The sequence below is a fragment of the Stigmatopora nigra genome, chromosome 9, assembly GCF_051989575.1.
Source record: "Stigmatopora nigra isolate UIUO_SnigA chromosome 9, RoL_Snig_1.1, whole genome shotgun sequence".
In the NCBI taxonomy this organism is placed as follows: domain Eukaryota; kingdom Metazoa; phylum Chordata; class Actinopteri; order Syngnathiformes; family Syngnathidae; genus Stigmatopora; species Stigmatopora nigra.
Window position 1 is genome coordinate 4920879 of NC_135516.1, and position 15859 is coordinate 4936737.

At 37.0% G+C, this 15859-nt stretch overlaps 4 protein-coding genes across 5 annotated transcripts; 3 read left to right on the forward strand and 1 right to left on the reverse strand.

Annotated features, from left to right (window-relative positions):
* Positions 1 to 188: 188 nt before the first annotated feature.
* nedd8l (NEDD8 ubiquitin like modifier, like) lies at positions 189 to 2254 on the reverse strand. Its single transcript, XM_077724054.1, has 4 exons — positions 2092 to 2254; positions 1113 to 1160; positions 942 to 1024; positions 189 to 562 (listed from the first exon to the last, which is right to left on the reverse strand). Exons 1-4 carry the CDS (start codon positions 2107 to 2109, stop codon positions 442 to 444), a joined length of 270 nt encoding a protein of 89 aa, XP_077580180.1. The 5' UTR covers positions 2110 to 2254; the 3' UTR covers positions 189 to 441.
* Positions 2255 to 2953: 699 nt separating this feature from the next.
* On the forward strand, positions 2954 to 4609 carry LOC144201684 (zona pellucida sperm-binding protein 3-like). Its single transcript, XM_077724434.1, has 9 exons — positions 2954 to 3122; positions 3191 to 3378; positions 3445 to 3548; positions 3612 to 3703; positions 3781 to 3961; positions 4025 to 4127; positions 4185 to 4273; positions 4339 to 4430; positions 4524 to 4609. Exons 1-9 carry the CDS (start codon positions 3050 to 3052, stop codon positions 4607 to 4609), a joined length of 1008 nt encoding a protein of 335 aa, XP_077580560.1. The 5' UTR covers positions 2954 to 3049.
* Positions 4610 to 6208: 1599 nt separating this feature from the next.
* Positions 6209 to 8333, forward strand: LOC144201395 (zona pellucida sperm-binding protein 3-like). The gene is made up of 9 exons (XM_077723997.1): positions 6209 to 6360; positions 6448 to 6611; positions 6679 to 6779; positions 7313 to 7401; positions 7468 to 7645; positions 7721 to 7826; positions 7882 to 7967; positions 8037 to 8128; positions 8192 to 8333. Exons 1-9 carry the CDS (start codon positions 6279 to 6281, stop codon positions 8254 to 8256), a joined length of 963 nt encoding a protein of 320 aa, XP_077580123.1. The 5' UTR covers positions 6209 to 6278; the 3' UTR covers positions 8257 to 8333.
* Positions 8334 to 8719: 386 nt separating this feature from the next.
* On the forward strand, positions 8720 to 14860 carry LOC144201825 (E3 ubiquitin-protein ligase RNF212B-like). Of its 2 annotated transcripts, none has more exons than XM_077724612.1 (13): positions 8720 to 9589; positions 10355 to 10472; positions 10581 to 10633; positions 11363 to 11437; positions 11677 to 11783; positions 11867 to 11969; positions 12897 to 12925; positions 13017 to 13057; positions 14124 to 14148; positions 14260 to 14311; positions 14453 to 14501; positions 14593 to 14620; positions 14697 to 14860. In XM_077724612.1, exons 2-13 carry the CDS (start codon positions 10370 to 10372, stop codon positions 14758 to 14760), a joined length of 729 nt encoding a protein of 242 aa, XP_077580738.1. In that variant the 5' UTR covers positions 8720 to 9589; positions 10355 to 10369; the 3' UTR covers positions 14761 to 14860. The 2 variants fall into 2 exon arrangements, with proteins under 2 accessions (XP_077580738.1, XP_077580736.1); XM_077724610.1 differs by having other exon boundaries at positions 8720 to 9585.
* The last annotated feature ends 999 nt before the right edge of the window (positions 14861 to 15859 follow it).

Sequence of the window (15859 nt, forward strand, 5' to 3'; positions counted from 1 at the left end):
AAAAATTACAAAGTAGGGTCACACCTATTATAAATACATTATTTTTCTTCAGAAGACAAGGGAGTGGCTTCTGCTTACGAGTTTGCGTGGATTTTCATTTTTAGCAACTTAAAAAAATGTATATTATAGCAGAAGAGACTGTATTTTACTACTTTAATTTGATAAGTGCACCCAAAAAGTTGCAAAACTCAACTTGAGCATTTATTCACAAACAATAATTACCACATCATTGTTAAAACTGCAGAAGTTTCTGCCTGAACAGAAACTCAAAAAAAAGCCAATGTGGGTTAACAAAAACATTGAGAAAGCAAACACAAGATCCTTTTTTATGTTTGGGAGGGTTGATTTAGTTTGGTTGGTTTGTTTTTACTGTTACATGGTTAAATGATGTGGGGGACACCAAACGTATTGGCACACAGCTGACATTGTGTCGGGCGCCATTCACGATGAAGTGGGGCTTGCGACAGTCGTACGGGATACTGTTCCTCCCCTTAGCGCCAACACCAGATGGAGCACCGAACCGCCTTGGATTTTGTAGTCTGCTGCCGTCTTCTCATCATTCCTGAAGAGAGGAATTTGTATCACAATGTTAGAGCACATGTCTTTTTTGCCGCATCTCTTTTGTGTATAACAGATATCTACGAGCATTGAACTGTTTCTTTCGCCTACACATGGATCAGGAAACGCACAATGCGCATACGTGGTCAAAAAGAGGGTTTTCTGGGTAATGAAGTATAATTGTGCACACAACACCCATAGGCAATGGCACCCTTTCTCAGAAGAAAACTTCATTACCCACATTCAATTGAGTGTGTCTGTAGATATAAATCCAAGTTAATTGAAATGTGTTTGTTCCATTTACAAATGTGTTGTTGTGGGGGGAAAAAAACTGAAACCACTGTTTTAGATGCAAGTGTAGCTAATAGGCTGAAGAAGCTCACATTTGTTTTCCACTGTAGATAAGTCTTTGTTGTTGAGGGGGTATCCCTTCCTTTTCTTCCACTCTTTCTTTAATTCGCTCCACCTAGAAAGGCCAGAAGAATTCTGAGACATGTTGCAGCATTTTGACATTTCTTCATGAAGACAAGAGCTTTTCTTTCGAATGCACTTACCTTGTCTGTGGGCTCAATGTCTATTTCGATCTCTTTTCCAGTCAGAGTCTGAAACAGAACGAGCACATGAAATGTGTATATTTGTGAATCATTGTCATTTTATGTAACGTATCTTCAACCTTTTTATTGAATAGAATATGAACACATTCATGTATTTTTTATATGGATATTTAAAAATATGACTATTAACACACAAAAAGTTCAAATATTGTAGCTCATTATAATGTTTTACAATTAATTATGTTTTTCTTTTTAGGTCGCTGACTGGGTGCTGAAAATATATATAAATATAGCAATCCCGCAATTATCGTGACTTCATTTATCACAAATTCACGATTTTTTTCAGGCCATTAATTATTTTTATTTATTTTAGATTCAATGCTAGTAGCAACAATAGCTTCAGTTTACGACGTTCTGCGTTGATTTTCACATTTATATAAGATTTGAAAATAATTTAATTCATAAAAATGTCAATTTTCATGCTGAAACACGGAAGCCACTTTTGTTACTAGGACTCAGCCCTGAAATAATTATTTTCTTTTTACTTCGCGATTTTTTTGTCATTGCGGCCATGCCTGGTCTACATTCACCGCGATATTCAAGGGATTCCTGCTTAAGCAGTATTGCTAAATATTACAGCATGCGTTTATTTTCGTCTTTTGGCAGCCGAAAACCAGTTAGGGTCGGTTGAATTTGAGTAGTAGGGTTTTGTTTTTTTTTTGTTGTTGAGATTTTTCCCCTAACCCTTTTCGGGTTTAGTTTACAACATTTAGAATGCCACACCACGCCGATATTTAAGGTGATAAAAACACGTTTGTTTCTGTGTTTAACACAAACCCAACAAACAGGCGAATTCTTTATAATAAAGCTGCCATAGGACAAGCTACAGTATAGCTACGAAATCAAAACGGTTATTTGAATACGTGCAATCAACAAATTTTCGTGTGCCACTTGAAATACATTTTTAAAAACTCCTCACCTTCACTTTAATCAGCATTTTGAACGAGGAATTTGACACAAGTTTAATTATGTAAACATGTAATGATAGAAGGGACTGAGTAGTGTGGATACTCCTGTTCGCCGGGATGATTCAGGAATACTTCCTGTGTAACACGCTAAAAACTCCCGGAAGTGACGATCAAACAAAACGCTCAACTATTCCACTTTGCCTGGACATAATTTACTTTATTTTCCCGTGTGACGATTCAACGCATGGACATTTGGAAACGGGAAAAAAACATTTCGAACGCAGTTTGTTTTATTGCATTCACTTTAAAAATATATTTTTTATTAATATATTTTTTTACGTTTTTCAAAATATTTTTTCTGGGGGTTGTTTAAGTCACTTTAATAGCCCTGCGCTGTGTGAAAAAAAAAGATTAAAAAATGGAATTACTGATTTAAAAGGGGGAAAATCCAGAAATTTCCACTTGTACTACATTTATTATTATTATCATTATTACTATTATCATCATTATTATCATTATTATTATTATTAGTAGTAGTATCATTATTATTATTATCATCATCATCACCATCATCATCATTATTATTATTATTACTACTCTTACTATTATTATTATTTCATCATCATTAGTATATTTATTTTATTAGTATTATTGTCTCCATCATCATCACCATTATCATTATCATTATTAGTTGTAGTAGTAGTTAAACTGGCATGTTCATTTTATTAATATTAATAATTATTTAAAAAAATTATCCCCTCAGGAGTATTTTGGATTCGAGCACCAACATTTCCCTCATTCACTGTAGATTTTTTTTTCTCATTGGAGGTGCGGCTGGTAATCCATACATGTCACCAATAGGAGGCCTGATCCTATACTCCTGCACAGATGTTGGTTGTTGATTTGATTAGACAGGAAATGTATATATGTATATAGTTCTACTTCTACAAAGCATTGGCTCATTCAGTCATGATTCTTCATTATAGCCTTGGGTTGATGCTGGTGCTTGCTTTTGCAGTGGCTGACAATGACGATGATGATGGTATAGTTCACAACTTGTTACTTTGTCATCTAGGTTTCCTGACTTTCACATTACCCCTGTCTTTACAGCTATCACAATACATTGTCAAAAGGACTTCGTTAACATAACATGGAGCATCAGTCCGGATCTGGCACCATATGCTGCCCGTCTTTTCCTTGGAAATCTTTGCATCCGGTCAAGTATGAATAGTCTACCAAATGGAGATTGGGAACTACATTTTGACTACAGTTTTAGAGACTGTAAATTTAAGAAGCAGGTAGGCATGGTGGATGAAAATCTAAATTCTCTGTAGATTTCCTGATAACCAATCTGTCTTTCACAGATTAAAGGAAAACATATTGTCCATCAAAATGTATTGACTTACAAACCAGGGAAAAAGTCAGACCCACCACTCTATGAATATTTTTTTGAATGTGTCCATAGAAGGTATGTTTAATTACATGCACTGTTTTATAGACTGTGGTAAAAAATATGGCTTGTATATTTTAGGCCGGAAGGGTGGATCCCTCCATTCTTGAACCCTGGTGCCAGTGTTTCCAAAGGACAGGGTGGGCTTGTTTTCCACATGGCACTCCTCAATGGTGCGTGCTTATCAGTCCTTAAAATATTTTTCTAAATGTGTATAGACTTGGGACTGATTTTATTATAATTTGTATAGAACAAATGTCCGGTATTGCAAAATCAAACATAATTCGGCTGGGCTCGTTCATGCCGATCTGGGCAGCTGTGGAACAGAAAGCCCATCAGCCATTGCGTTTGTTCATGGAGGAATGTGTCGCAGCCCCGACTGCAACACTGCAGCTGGAACAGCAACCTTACCCCATCATTCAGAACAAAGGGTATTTTGGAATTGCCTTTAGTTGAAAATATTTGCTGTTTGTAATGCACAACTTTTATTACAGGTGTCTTGTAGACAGTGTCAAAGGAAATTCAATGTTCCTTCCTCGATATCATTCGTCCGCACTCGTGCTTTCCCTGCAGTCAACCGTGTTTGGAGTTGGAAAGGTGAGACTGCAGAAATAAACATGGTGACTAGTGTTTAATGAGTGGTTTTCACTGCAGGTCTACATCCACTGTAAACTTGTTGCCTGGGATCCTGATGTTCTTGACAAAAGCAAGAAAGCTTGTCAATATTCAAAGGAGAGTTATGGGTAAGTGTTGAGACCTTTTGGTGTTACTGTACTGTAAATGTATGTGATATTGACCTAAATTTTAGATGGGAGTTGTTGGATGACCCATCCCAGAATGACATTTGTAGCTGCTGTGAAGAGTCCTGCAACTATCGGAACAAAAGGGGAGCTGAGCAAGGTATTTCCTACCCTGACTACCTTGCTTTATGTTACTGACCCTCCAAAGGGCTTGTCATTTTTTATCTTTTATTTTTTGTAACCATTTCCACAGATTCCCAGGGGCTGAGTTACATATCAGTGTTGGGGCCTCTGGTCATTGTGGACATGTCTGGCCAGGGAGGGATCTGGATGCCTTAAGATATTTGTTGTGGAGAAAATAAAATTTTGCAACCAATGTGAACAATTTAATGATTTGTGTAAGTCAATAATGATGATGGGCTGTTTATCCTTGATGATGAATGCTGTAGAAGTTGTATGTAGAGTAGTCCCTCTTGTATCGCTATTAATGTAGAACAGACATGACCGTGATAATTGATAACTGCTAATTAAGCTCACCCCTATTTAAAGTGTATATTTATTTTTTTTACTTCAGTTTCAATATGGATTTTCACAGTGTAAGAGTAATAAAACACGAAAAGAGATTTGTAGGTTGAATGTGTCCACAATACTACCTCTATTTTCAAAATGAATTGGTTCCATAATTTGAATTGTTGCACTAAGTTTTCTTACTCTTATATATACCGTATTCAGCACATAAGTACTGCCCTGACCTATAGCATCTTTACCGTCCTATTTAATCTGTTTTACGGTTACGAGTTTTGGCATGGATTTAGACATTTTTTTTTGTATGACTGAGTGTAAATGGTTGTCAATCTCCTGCGATTGGCTGGCCACTGATTCAGCGTGTCCCCCAGCTCTGGTTGGAAAACAGCTATGATTGGCTCCAGCACCCTCTGCAACCATAGTGGGGCTAAAATAGTGGGGATGAGAAAATGAATAACAGGCATGCAAAAACTTTCTTTTCATGCAGGTGCATAAGTGTAAGGATGAATGTGATGTTATCCAACAGACAAAGCACAAGAACACACAAAAAAAACATCTAAACAACATAAATTAGAAACAACTTAGCATTAAATACACGTTGCAATATCAGCCATGGATGTATAACATTCTTCATTTCATACACAATAGTGATTTTAAATAAAGAAGAAAACTTTTACTTCATCCACATTTGAAAAACTAATGAGCGGTCAGCAAAATATAAGGAGTTTGTCAAGCAGGACGCAACGCTACCGTGTCAATTTCAAAAGGCTACTAAGGATAAAGGAAATGTATTTCAGTTTTGGGTGATTTTGTAACATGTTGTTTTTGTATATTGGAACAGTAATTTGGCATATCAAAGGGATTCATAAACTGAAAATTTCGTTTGTAGAAGCATTAGTAAGTAGAGATACTACCACTATGGTAAAATGTAATGGGACTTGAGCTGTGAAACAGCGCCATCATGGGTGTAAGCACGATTACTACCACCCCTGGTCTTGAGCATTGCAAAACTGTTCTTAATTGCCATATGTTCAATAAATACTGTAAAACTATGATTGTGAGTGTGAATGGTTGTTTGTCTCCTTGTGCTCTGCAAAATCAGAAAATCAGCTGGGATAGTGATCCTTGTGAGGATATTGCAGTTCGAAAAGTGAAGGAATTATTCTGTTTGTTGTGTGCTATTATTTTGCCTGTTATTTTCTGGTGGTTTTCATAATTGAGAAGTGATCACAGTTATATTAAAAAATGGTCTATACATTTGCGTAAGTACATTTATAGATAAATTAAAAGTAATTTGAATAATATGATGTGACTTCATTTCTCAACATAAAAGTAGATTAAATGCTGTCATTCACGAATGGAACGTGGAGAGAGTTTGTTGTCATCAGGTTCACCTGTACTGGTTGACACACACCAGGTGGAACAGTTTAACTTGATTTTTACCTTGCAATCAGACTGCATAAAAGCAGCCTCAGCTAATGACATGGCATGTGCAGTCATGATGGCTTTCATTTGGCATAGTGCATTGCTCTTGAGCTTAGTTGCTGCTTTGTCAGTGTTTGCAGGTAAGTATTAGGGTTTTTGTTTTTATTACCCCAATTTGACTATTTAGTGTATATATATCCTGGTCTTGTGTCTTTTTCTCCCTCAAGATGTCAAGCTGGACTGCAGACCTGATTTTGTGTCACTAGTGTGGACAGATAGACACCATGCTGATTCATCGCTTTTGCGTTTGGGAGACTGTGTTCCCACCAGTTCATCTGCACGTGAGGCAACTTTCAGAGTGGCATATACAAGTTGTAATTTCAGGACAATGGTGAGTGCATTTTTGACACTTGTGGTTTTAATGTATATTTTGGTTTTACATTTACACAATCTTGCAGGTCACTGGGAACCAGGTCGTGCACACCAATGACCTGACCTATTTGTCACCTGATGCTCAAGGGGAAACCTATGTCCACCATGTTGTTTGTGTATTTGGCAGGTTTGTATAAAAACTAATTTGCAATAGCTGCTAATGCATATTGCATGATCCAGTGCTTGTCCAAATATGGAAAAGTCTCCTTAGTCAAGTGAGTTTTATATGCGACAAAGGGGGTAGCCATATTGGACTTGAAAGTTTTATTGATATTTTTTTATTAAGCATTGTGTAAATTCTTTTGGATATCAAGTTGAGTAACACCCAGTTTGCTGCCAAAATCACAGGGTTTCATGATTTGAACTTGTGGATCTGACAATCAACCGAAACTAGCACAGCATCCAATTGGTCAACAAAGCAGCTCCCTTAAATTGTTTTGGTTACTCCAAAAAGACAATACTACACTGCTTTTTAGACTGAGTTCTCTATTAACTCATTGCTGTTTCCACCTATCCCATTAATGGGGATACAAGTTTCTGAACTGGGTGTAAGCCAGGATCAGAGTATTCATTTGCAGCCTGGACCTTGAATTATAAGTATTTCTAATTTAAATCTATCCCTCAGTGTTCATATGGAGATATTTGCCATTTGTGTTTCAGGCCAAAAGACTGGTCCCCAGTCAGCTATAAACCTGTGTTTTCAACCTTTGGCCAGTCAGATCTAGTGTTCCATATGGCACTCATGAATGGTGGGTTCATGGCTTAAATGTAGTTGTGAGGACAACATAATCTTCCCTCCCTTCTCTTTAATATAGAGGACTTCTCTGGCCCAGCTGAATCAACTCGTTTTGCTCTCGGTTCATTCATCCCAATCTTGGCTCGAGTGGAAGACAATACACATCAGCCATTGCTCCTGTTGATGGAAGAGTGCATAGCTTCAACTACACCAGAAAAACAGCCAGACCATTTTTACAACATTATTGGCAATAAGGGGTACTCTTTGTTTTGTATTAAAAGCATGTTGGATAATCTACTGCCATGAATAATTATTTTTCCCCTCTATACTAGATGTCTTTTGGACAGCAAAATTTCTCATTCCAAATTTGAGCAAAGAGAAGTATCATCTGAAATGAGACTAAAGCTTCAAGCCTTTAGATTTGCTCTTGAAGAAGAGGTAAAATTAAGACTCTCTTACGTTTATTTTATTTTTTTAACGTTATTCTTCACAGGTATATATTCACTGCAAACTTGTTGCTTGGGATCCATCTGGTATTGACAGCACCAAGAAGGCTTGCCACTTTATCAAAGGGCATGGGTAAAACTAGCACTATTTTGCATTTTCTCTCAACAAACATGGAAATCTCCATGTCTGTATTCAATTCAGGTGGGAGTTAGTGGACAACCCAGCACACAATGACGTATGTGACTGCTGTGAAACCAGTTGCAAATCCAGGTGGTCAAGGAGTGTCACTTCAGGTAATGCTTCATTGTTGACATATTTGTGGAAATTATATTTTGTTGCGCCTACTTTGTGTGCAGGGAAACGTGGAATCTCTCAAAATGCAGTCCTTGGACCGCTGACAATAACTGAGGTTAGACTCTGATACAAGTTTGCAGCCTGAACAGAATTTGTAGATATCTGCTTAACATTTTGTTCTCTTTCTGACAGAAATTGACCAGATAATGAAAGTCTTCTTTTAAAAGGCTGCATAACTGTCAACTGGAGTCATTGTATTGCCAATAAAAAATCTGGAACATGACAATTTTTCCATTCTCAATTTTGTACCCGACTGCAGTAGTCAAACCACAACTGCTCACAATAGCAACTCTGCATTGGCTCACTTGAACTGGGGTCAATGTGCATAAATGTGCTGGTTTCAGGCCCGATCGTTAAAAAAAATGTTCTTCGCTTAAAAACTCTGATTTGATGCACCTAATAGGACACTTGCATAAACTTTTTCTTAAATTGGACTCTTGAGAGCCTTGGTTTGTCTAATGCCAAATCATTGCCTTTTTTGAACTAAATAGTCCCTTGCCTGGATCCAGGTCACTGGGAGTCTATTTTGGAGCTAGGCCCGGAGGAGAGGAATGATGGAGAGTACCTGGTGGCTGGGCCAAAACCATGGGAACCAGTCGGGCACAATACAAAGACAACATGGGTTTCTCTTCATATGGGTTCACCACTTGTCAGAGAAACCTGAAGGGTCTGGTGCATTGACAGTTGGGTGTTGGTTAAAGGAGGTGTTTCTTAATGACTGGTGTCAGAGTCTGGTCTGCAGTCAGTTGGATCTGTTTCCAATGGGGGTTGGACTCCACCAGGGCTTCCCTGTGTCAATGATTCTGCTTATCACATTTATGGACAGATCTAAGTGCAGTTTTGGTATAAATGGGGTTTGAATTGATGGCCTCAGTATTATCTAGGTATATCTGAGCATCCCTACTGAAGCTGCTGACCTGATTTGGATAAAGTGGGAGAAGATGAGATGAGAAATTTTTAATTTCAAGCCTGAGCCTTAAATCGATCTATCTAAATTCCACTTTTTGAGTGCATTTTGTAAATCTTTTCCATGAGTCATTGATTGTTTTTTATGCACTGCTAATCCTCATCATGGTGGTTGTTGGAACATAAGATAACTACAGGCAACAGGTAGGATAACCCTGAATTGCTGGCCAGATGGTCCTTTTTCATAACTATTCAAATTATTTTTTTCCAATTTTCTTGGAGTCAAATTTAAATTAGTGGCATAATTTTGTTTACAAATACAAAAAAATATTTAAGCGTTTTTTTTTTTATTCTTCCCGTTTTGACCAATGGGAGACTCTATTAAGAATTGTAAACCCCTCGCTTATGTCTTGTCCTACATCAAAATTGTCCTAATAGTAGTTTGAAATGTTTCCGGATACTATACTAAATTGTGGTTGAGCATTTGCCAGTAAGTGTGTTTTTCTACGTGCACGCACATTTTCAAACGTTTATATTGCAGTGTTTATCTCGAAACCAAGAGTGGTCATGTTCAAGAGCTAATGCTAGCACGCTAACAGCTGCAAACTTTTAGTCATGTTTTCTGCTTCTTGTGAGATTTGCTAGGATGATAAAACTCGAAAACGTGTTGTAGGTCTATATATTCAACAGCATGTTTAGTGTAATTTGCAACACGTGCAATTTGATTTGAAGGTTAATACTTGCAATCATTTCAATTATGAAAAAAATGACAGCCAGATGTATATTATACAGCCCATATCTATGCATAATATCATTTGGCTTTATTTCTCTTTCTTTCTCTTTATATGTATTTATATATGTATATGTACATCTATCTATATCACTATCACCATATGTATTCATATCTCTATATTGCAATCTATATATCCATATCTCTATATCGCTATCTCTATCTATATATCCATATCTATATCTCTATATCTATCACTATATCCATATCTCTATCTGTATCTCTATATCTACATCTTTATATTTGTATCTCTATACTTATATCTCTATTTATGTCTATATATTTCTACATTTATGTCTCTCTATCTTTATATATATATATTTATATCTGTCTATCCCTGTATATTTATATCTCTATGTCTATACCTCTATATTCATATCTTTATCTATATCTATCTCTATATATCAACCGTATTCCACATGATGTCTCTGAATAAAGCCTTATTTTTGTTTGTTTGATGATACACTAGTTAACAGGGGCACCAATGGAGTGGTTTCACTGCAACAAGTGCATGGTAACAAGAGGATCAAAGTTTGCAGTGTCCTCTTGTGGACATGTCATCTGCAAAGCCTGCATTGTTACACCTGGCAAGGCTTATTTTTATTTGATATTTTTCTGACGACTTGTAATAATTAGCTGATCGACAAAATAACCTGAGTCCCTTATATCTTTTCTTGTAATCTTCTTCCCCATAGAGCAATGCGGTGCATGTGGAAGCAGCTGCCGTTACATTGCCATCACTGATCAGGTTGGTGATGTTTACTTTTTGAAACGTGGTGGAGTGATACCTAGAGTTTAGAAAAGAATGGATTCTACATTTTTGTTATATTACAATGTGAAGGTATTCCAGTACAGTCATACTTCTACTTAAGAACTCCTCTAGGTACGAAATTTTCAGGTTACAATTTTTTTTTATTTGCAAATGAGTGACTCTAGATACGAAAAAGACCCAAGTTACGAAATCCTCCCAAATGTAAATGCATTTCACATCTCTCAATTTCTGAGCCACTTTATCCTCATTAGGGTCACGGGAGGTGCTGTAGCCTATCCCAGCTGTACACGGGCCAGAAGGGGTTTGGGGGGATACCTTGAATCAGTGGCCAGCCAATTTCAGGGCACAAGGAGACAGACCACCATTCACACTCACACCCATACCTAGGGGCAATTTAGAGTGTCCAATCAGCCTACCGTGCTTGTCTTTGGAATGTGGGAGGAAACTGGAGTACCTGGAGGAAACCCACGCAGGCCCAGGTAAAACATGCAAACTCTACACAGATGGACATGATCTGGATTTGAACCCAGGACCCCAGAGTTGTGAGGCTGACATGTTATCCACTCGTGCCAGCGGGCCATGCTATGCAATTCTTTATCTGTTATTTTATTTTGGAAATATTGTCTTGGATGCATTTAATTCTCACTTTAAAGACCTGCTACCCTCTACTGGGCTCTCATTTCATCACTCTCATTTCTGTTATAGATGAAACCGCAGGAAATGGTGCTTTTCAAGGATCCTGTGAAGCTTGTCCAGTCACGTCTAGAACATATTTCAAAGGTTTGTCCACTTCAAGCCCTTTGACCTTAACCTTGTTAGTAGATATCATTTTGGGATCTATTTAACTTTATTAATGAAGCTATCCACCCAGATAAATACACGAATCAGGCTAGGTACAGAATAGATGACATTATACCAGTGGTTTCTAATCAGGTTGCTTGATGTTGTAGAACATAACCCACCATGTACCCTGCTGTTGCCTAGGTGAATAAAATAACACAAAGACAATATTCTCGCAGATTGCAACTTTTCAGCAGGCCCAAATGAGAAGAGCAACGGAATACTTCAAGCACAAGTCAGTTACACTGGAAAAGAATCTTCAAGAACTCACTGACAAGAGTTACAGGTAACTATAGAATGTATTCATTGCTCATTAATAAATTAGATACATCTTTTCTTGAATGCTATTGTTGTTTCTTTTGCTTTAAGACAAATTGCTGAATTGAAAAGAGAGAATGCTGATTTAAAAAAGCAAAATATGGATCTTAAAAGCGAGATGGCAGAGCTGAAAAAGCCTCTTTCACAAAGAAGGGTATGTATTTTTAGTATTTCACAGTACAGTAATATGTTGAGATACGAGACCAATTTTGAGATACGAGCATACGAGACAACCAGGTGGCCGAGATGCGAAAAACTGCTTATGATTTCAGCATACTGTCTTTCACGCCAGGTCTCCCTCTTGCAAATATATCTACGAGCACTAGGCGGGGCGTTGCTTTTTTTTTTCTTTCTCCCAGTTGTTTTTGCGTTGGTGCAATGAAGGGTATTTCGAAGAAAAGGCGTATGATGACAATCGATATTAAGCACGAAATAATCGAAAAACATGAATAGTTTACGCGTACGCGTGACTGAGGTGGCTCACAAATACGTATGGAGAAGCAGGAAATCCGCCTCGAAAGACACGGTGGAATACATGTACCTCTTTGCTTGGTTATTGCACAAGAAGGTTTAAATTTAGTATCACGTAAGATTAAAACTTTTTATGTATAGGAATCTAAGTTTATTTAAGTTAAATTTAAAGTTTATGTTACATTACGAGCGCATCGGTCAAGCGACTTTCTTAAATGTCTCATTTTAGTATTAAACATAACCACTAGTTATTTGTTACTATGTTAGTAGATGGGGAATTTTCAATTGTAATATCCTGTTTTTTTTTCAGAGGGTGGTAACAAATTAATTTGTATTCAGTTCATTTCTATGGTAAACGTTGATTTATGATACGAGTAAATCGACATACGAGCTTGGTCCCGATACGTATTAAGCTCATATTTCAGGGTACCACTGTACTTTGTGTTGTATTGGTAGAAATGGAATTATGTTTCAAATAGAGAAATTTTAACTGATTTTGTAACACATCAAGCTCGTATCTCAAGGTATGATTGTATGTTTTTAATATGAATGAATAAAAGTGTGAAAGTATTTAGGAGATTGTTTTCTAAACCAAATCTGCTCTCCCAAGGTTTCTCCTGGACAATATCAGAAAAATGGGTAAATGTTAATTTTTTTTAATAATTACTAATTACTACATCATTTCTTATTAACATCTGTTGATGCTGTCTGTAACATTTGTCTCACGCAGCGTACAAAGGATCTCTCTCCCAGTTGGTGTCACTTCTCCAGGTAGTCCAAGTTATTCAATTAGCTTTACATACTTTATTTTCATATAGACATCACATTTTTGGTCATGTAGGCATCACAAGGTTAATATTATGTCCTATGTTACCCTGAATTAGATATGGATGCCAAATCTTAGGAGGAAATAATGTTTGCACTTTTATATAGTATATTCTTATTGGATTGTTTGTGTCAATGGAGAATTGTGTAAAACCTATACAGGAAATTTCCCATTGAACACGTGAGAACAGGGGTTGGGAAACATTTTGACAAAGAGACCCATAAACAATTCATATTTTCAAATGATATTCCTTGAGAGACGAACTCAGAATCAAAAAAGAAAATACATGAAAATATGCATTTTTTTTTTGTCATTTCTCAACTTTTCAAGTAATAAATGTCTGATTTTTTTTTTACAATATTAGTACGGGGCGGCCTGGTGGAGCAAGTGGTTAGCGTGTCGGCCTCACAGCTCGGGGGTCCTGGGATCAAATCCAGGTCACGTCCACCTGTGTGGAGTTAGCATGTGTGGGTTTCCTCTGGGTATTCCGGTTTCCTCCCACATTCCAAAAACATGCAGGCTGAGTGGATACTCTAAATTTCCCCTTGGTATGAGTGTGCATTGTTGTCACTTGGAGATGATTATTCGCAAGTAGAACGCCAATCATTCGTTTTCATGGCGCACTTATCCTCACAAGGATAGCAAGGGGTGCTGAAGTCTATCCCAGCTAACTATAGGCACTAGGCAGTGGACACCCTAAATCGGTGGCCAGTCAATCGCAGGGCACAAGGAGACGGACAACCATTCACGCTCACAGTCGTACATAGTGGCAATTTAGAATGTGCAACCAGTCTACAATGCATGTTAATTGGATGTGAGAAGAAACCGGAGTACCTGGAGAAAACCCACGCCAACCCAGGAAGCACATGCTCCACACAGTGAGGACCGAACAGCCCCAGAACTGTGATGCCGACGCTACTCGGCCGCTGTGCCGTCTTAGAATGCCATTCTATTTCAGATATTGTGAAGCTCATCATTTAATTTCATGTTAATCTTATTTTCTATCTCCAGTTACACCTCCCTTTGGAGCTATCAGGTGAGTGTGACACTGTAACGATACTTTATATTTTGATTTGGGGTCAGGCTAACAAAAGAAAAGACTTTGCACTTAGTATCAATATTGTTATGTTGTTTACCGTCATCTAAGATTATCGGATTTGCCAGTGTGGCCCAGAGACAGAAATCTTGGATCCCGTACAGTTAAGTACAATTCTTTTTGATTGCATACAATAGTTAAAAAATTTTTTTTTAAATGATTGTACTTTGTAAATTTGCCATAAAGTTCTAAAAGTTAGTAAATGTGGCTAGATTTTAAAAAAATGTCCAACTGTTTTGCACAGACACCTGGATCAACCACTTCACTTTCTAGCCACAGTTCTCATAGTCACAGTAAGTGTTATAAAGTCCTCTGTCAATAATTTATAGACTCGATTTGATGTTTTCAAAATATTGACTGCTTTGAAATTACTTCCTTACAAAGGGACACCCATTAACAGCCCAGCCACGAGGTGAGAAATGCAATCCTTAACAAGGCTCATCGTATTGTCTCATTTACTTTGTTTTTTTAATTTCTTTTCCCCACAGAACGTCAAACATCTTCCAGTTTCCGCTAATGAATAGTTTATCCTTACATACTCCTAGGCATTAATAAACCTAGCTCATAGTACGAGCTAGAGAAGCATTATCTTAATGTAACATTTTCTGTTGAGTAATTAATTCATAGTAATTAAACCGTAATATGATCACAAGGCATTAGTTTCTTCATGAGAAGTAGGGATAGATGCTATATATCGACATGGCAAACTGTAAAGTACGCTATTAATATTAATTTCACAATCCCTTGCCGGACTTGACAATTATATAAAGCACCCTTCTTCCATGTTAGAATTAAATCAATTTTTTCTTTTACAACTGCAAATTAATTAAGAATTACAATTTTTTTCTACAAAACATAGCCACATTACATAATATAGTAAATATATGCATTAATAAATTCAAAGCACTTGAAGAGTAGAAATATTCTGCTGTATATGAATATAATTTCTGATCACCATCTAAATATAACTACTACCCTTATATTCCAAATGGCACTTTATGCACTCTATTACTATTCAGTTCAGGATAAAAAAAGCAGGAATTCCCAGCTACAACGAGGTATAGAATCAGAATAGTAGTGTAGTAAATTACCATATCTACTTGCATATAATCCACCCACGTGCACAACCCGCACCCTTAAAATTGTTGAATGTTACAATTACAATCAAAATTGTGTTTCTTCGAAAGAAAAATCTTGAGAAAAATCATCACACGTGGTATTTCTGTGATACTGTACGAATCAAAAGCATATTATTAGGTTCAATATAATAAGAAAGTTAATATGCCTGTGTTATTTTGTTTTATTAAAAAATCAAGGGTACCCGCATCTGGCCTGTCGGAGCACGTTTAACTAAATAAGACGGGGTGGGGGGGCCCTAGGTAAGATGGCGACGCCCTAAAAGAGCTGTGACAGGCCTAAGTGAGTTTTTTCCCTTTTTATGCATTTTTCTTGAATTTCATTCATAGTTGTCAAAATAAATTTTGTTTAGTGTTTTATATGTTTATTTTTCTCTACTTTGAAATTAATAACCGTGTCGGCGGATTGCCTTGCGTCGCGAAGTTATGGTTATGTTATGGCGTTGTCACCTTGCATTTTCGCACATCGCCTTTTTATGCGCATATAATCCGTAGCCTTGATTCAGTCATCATTT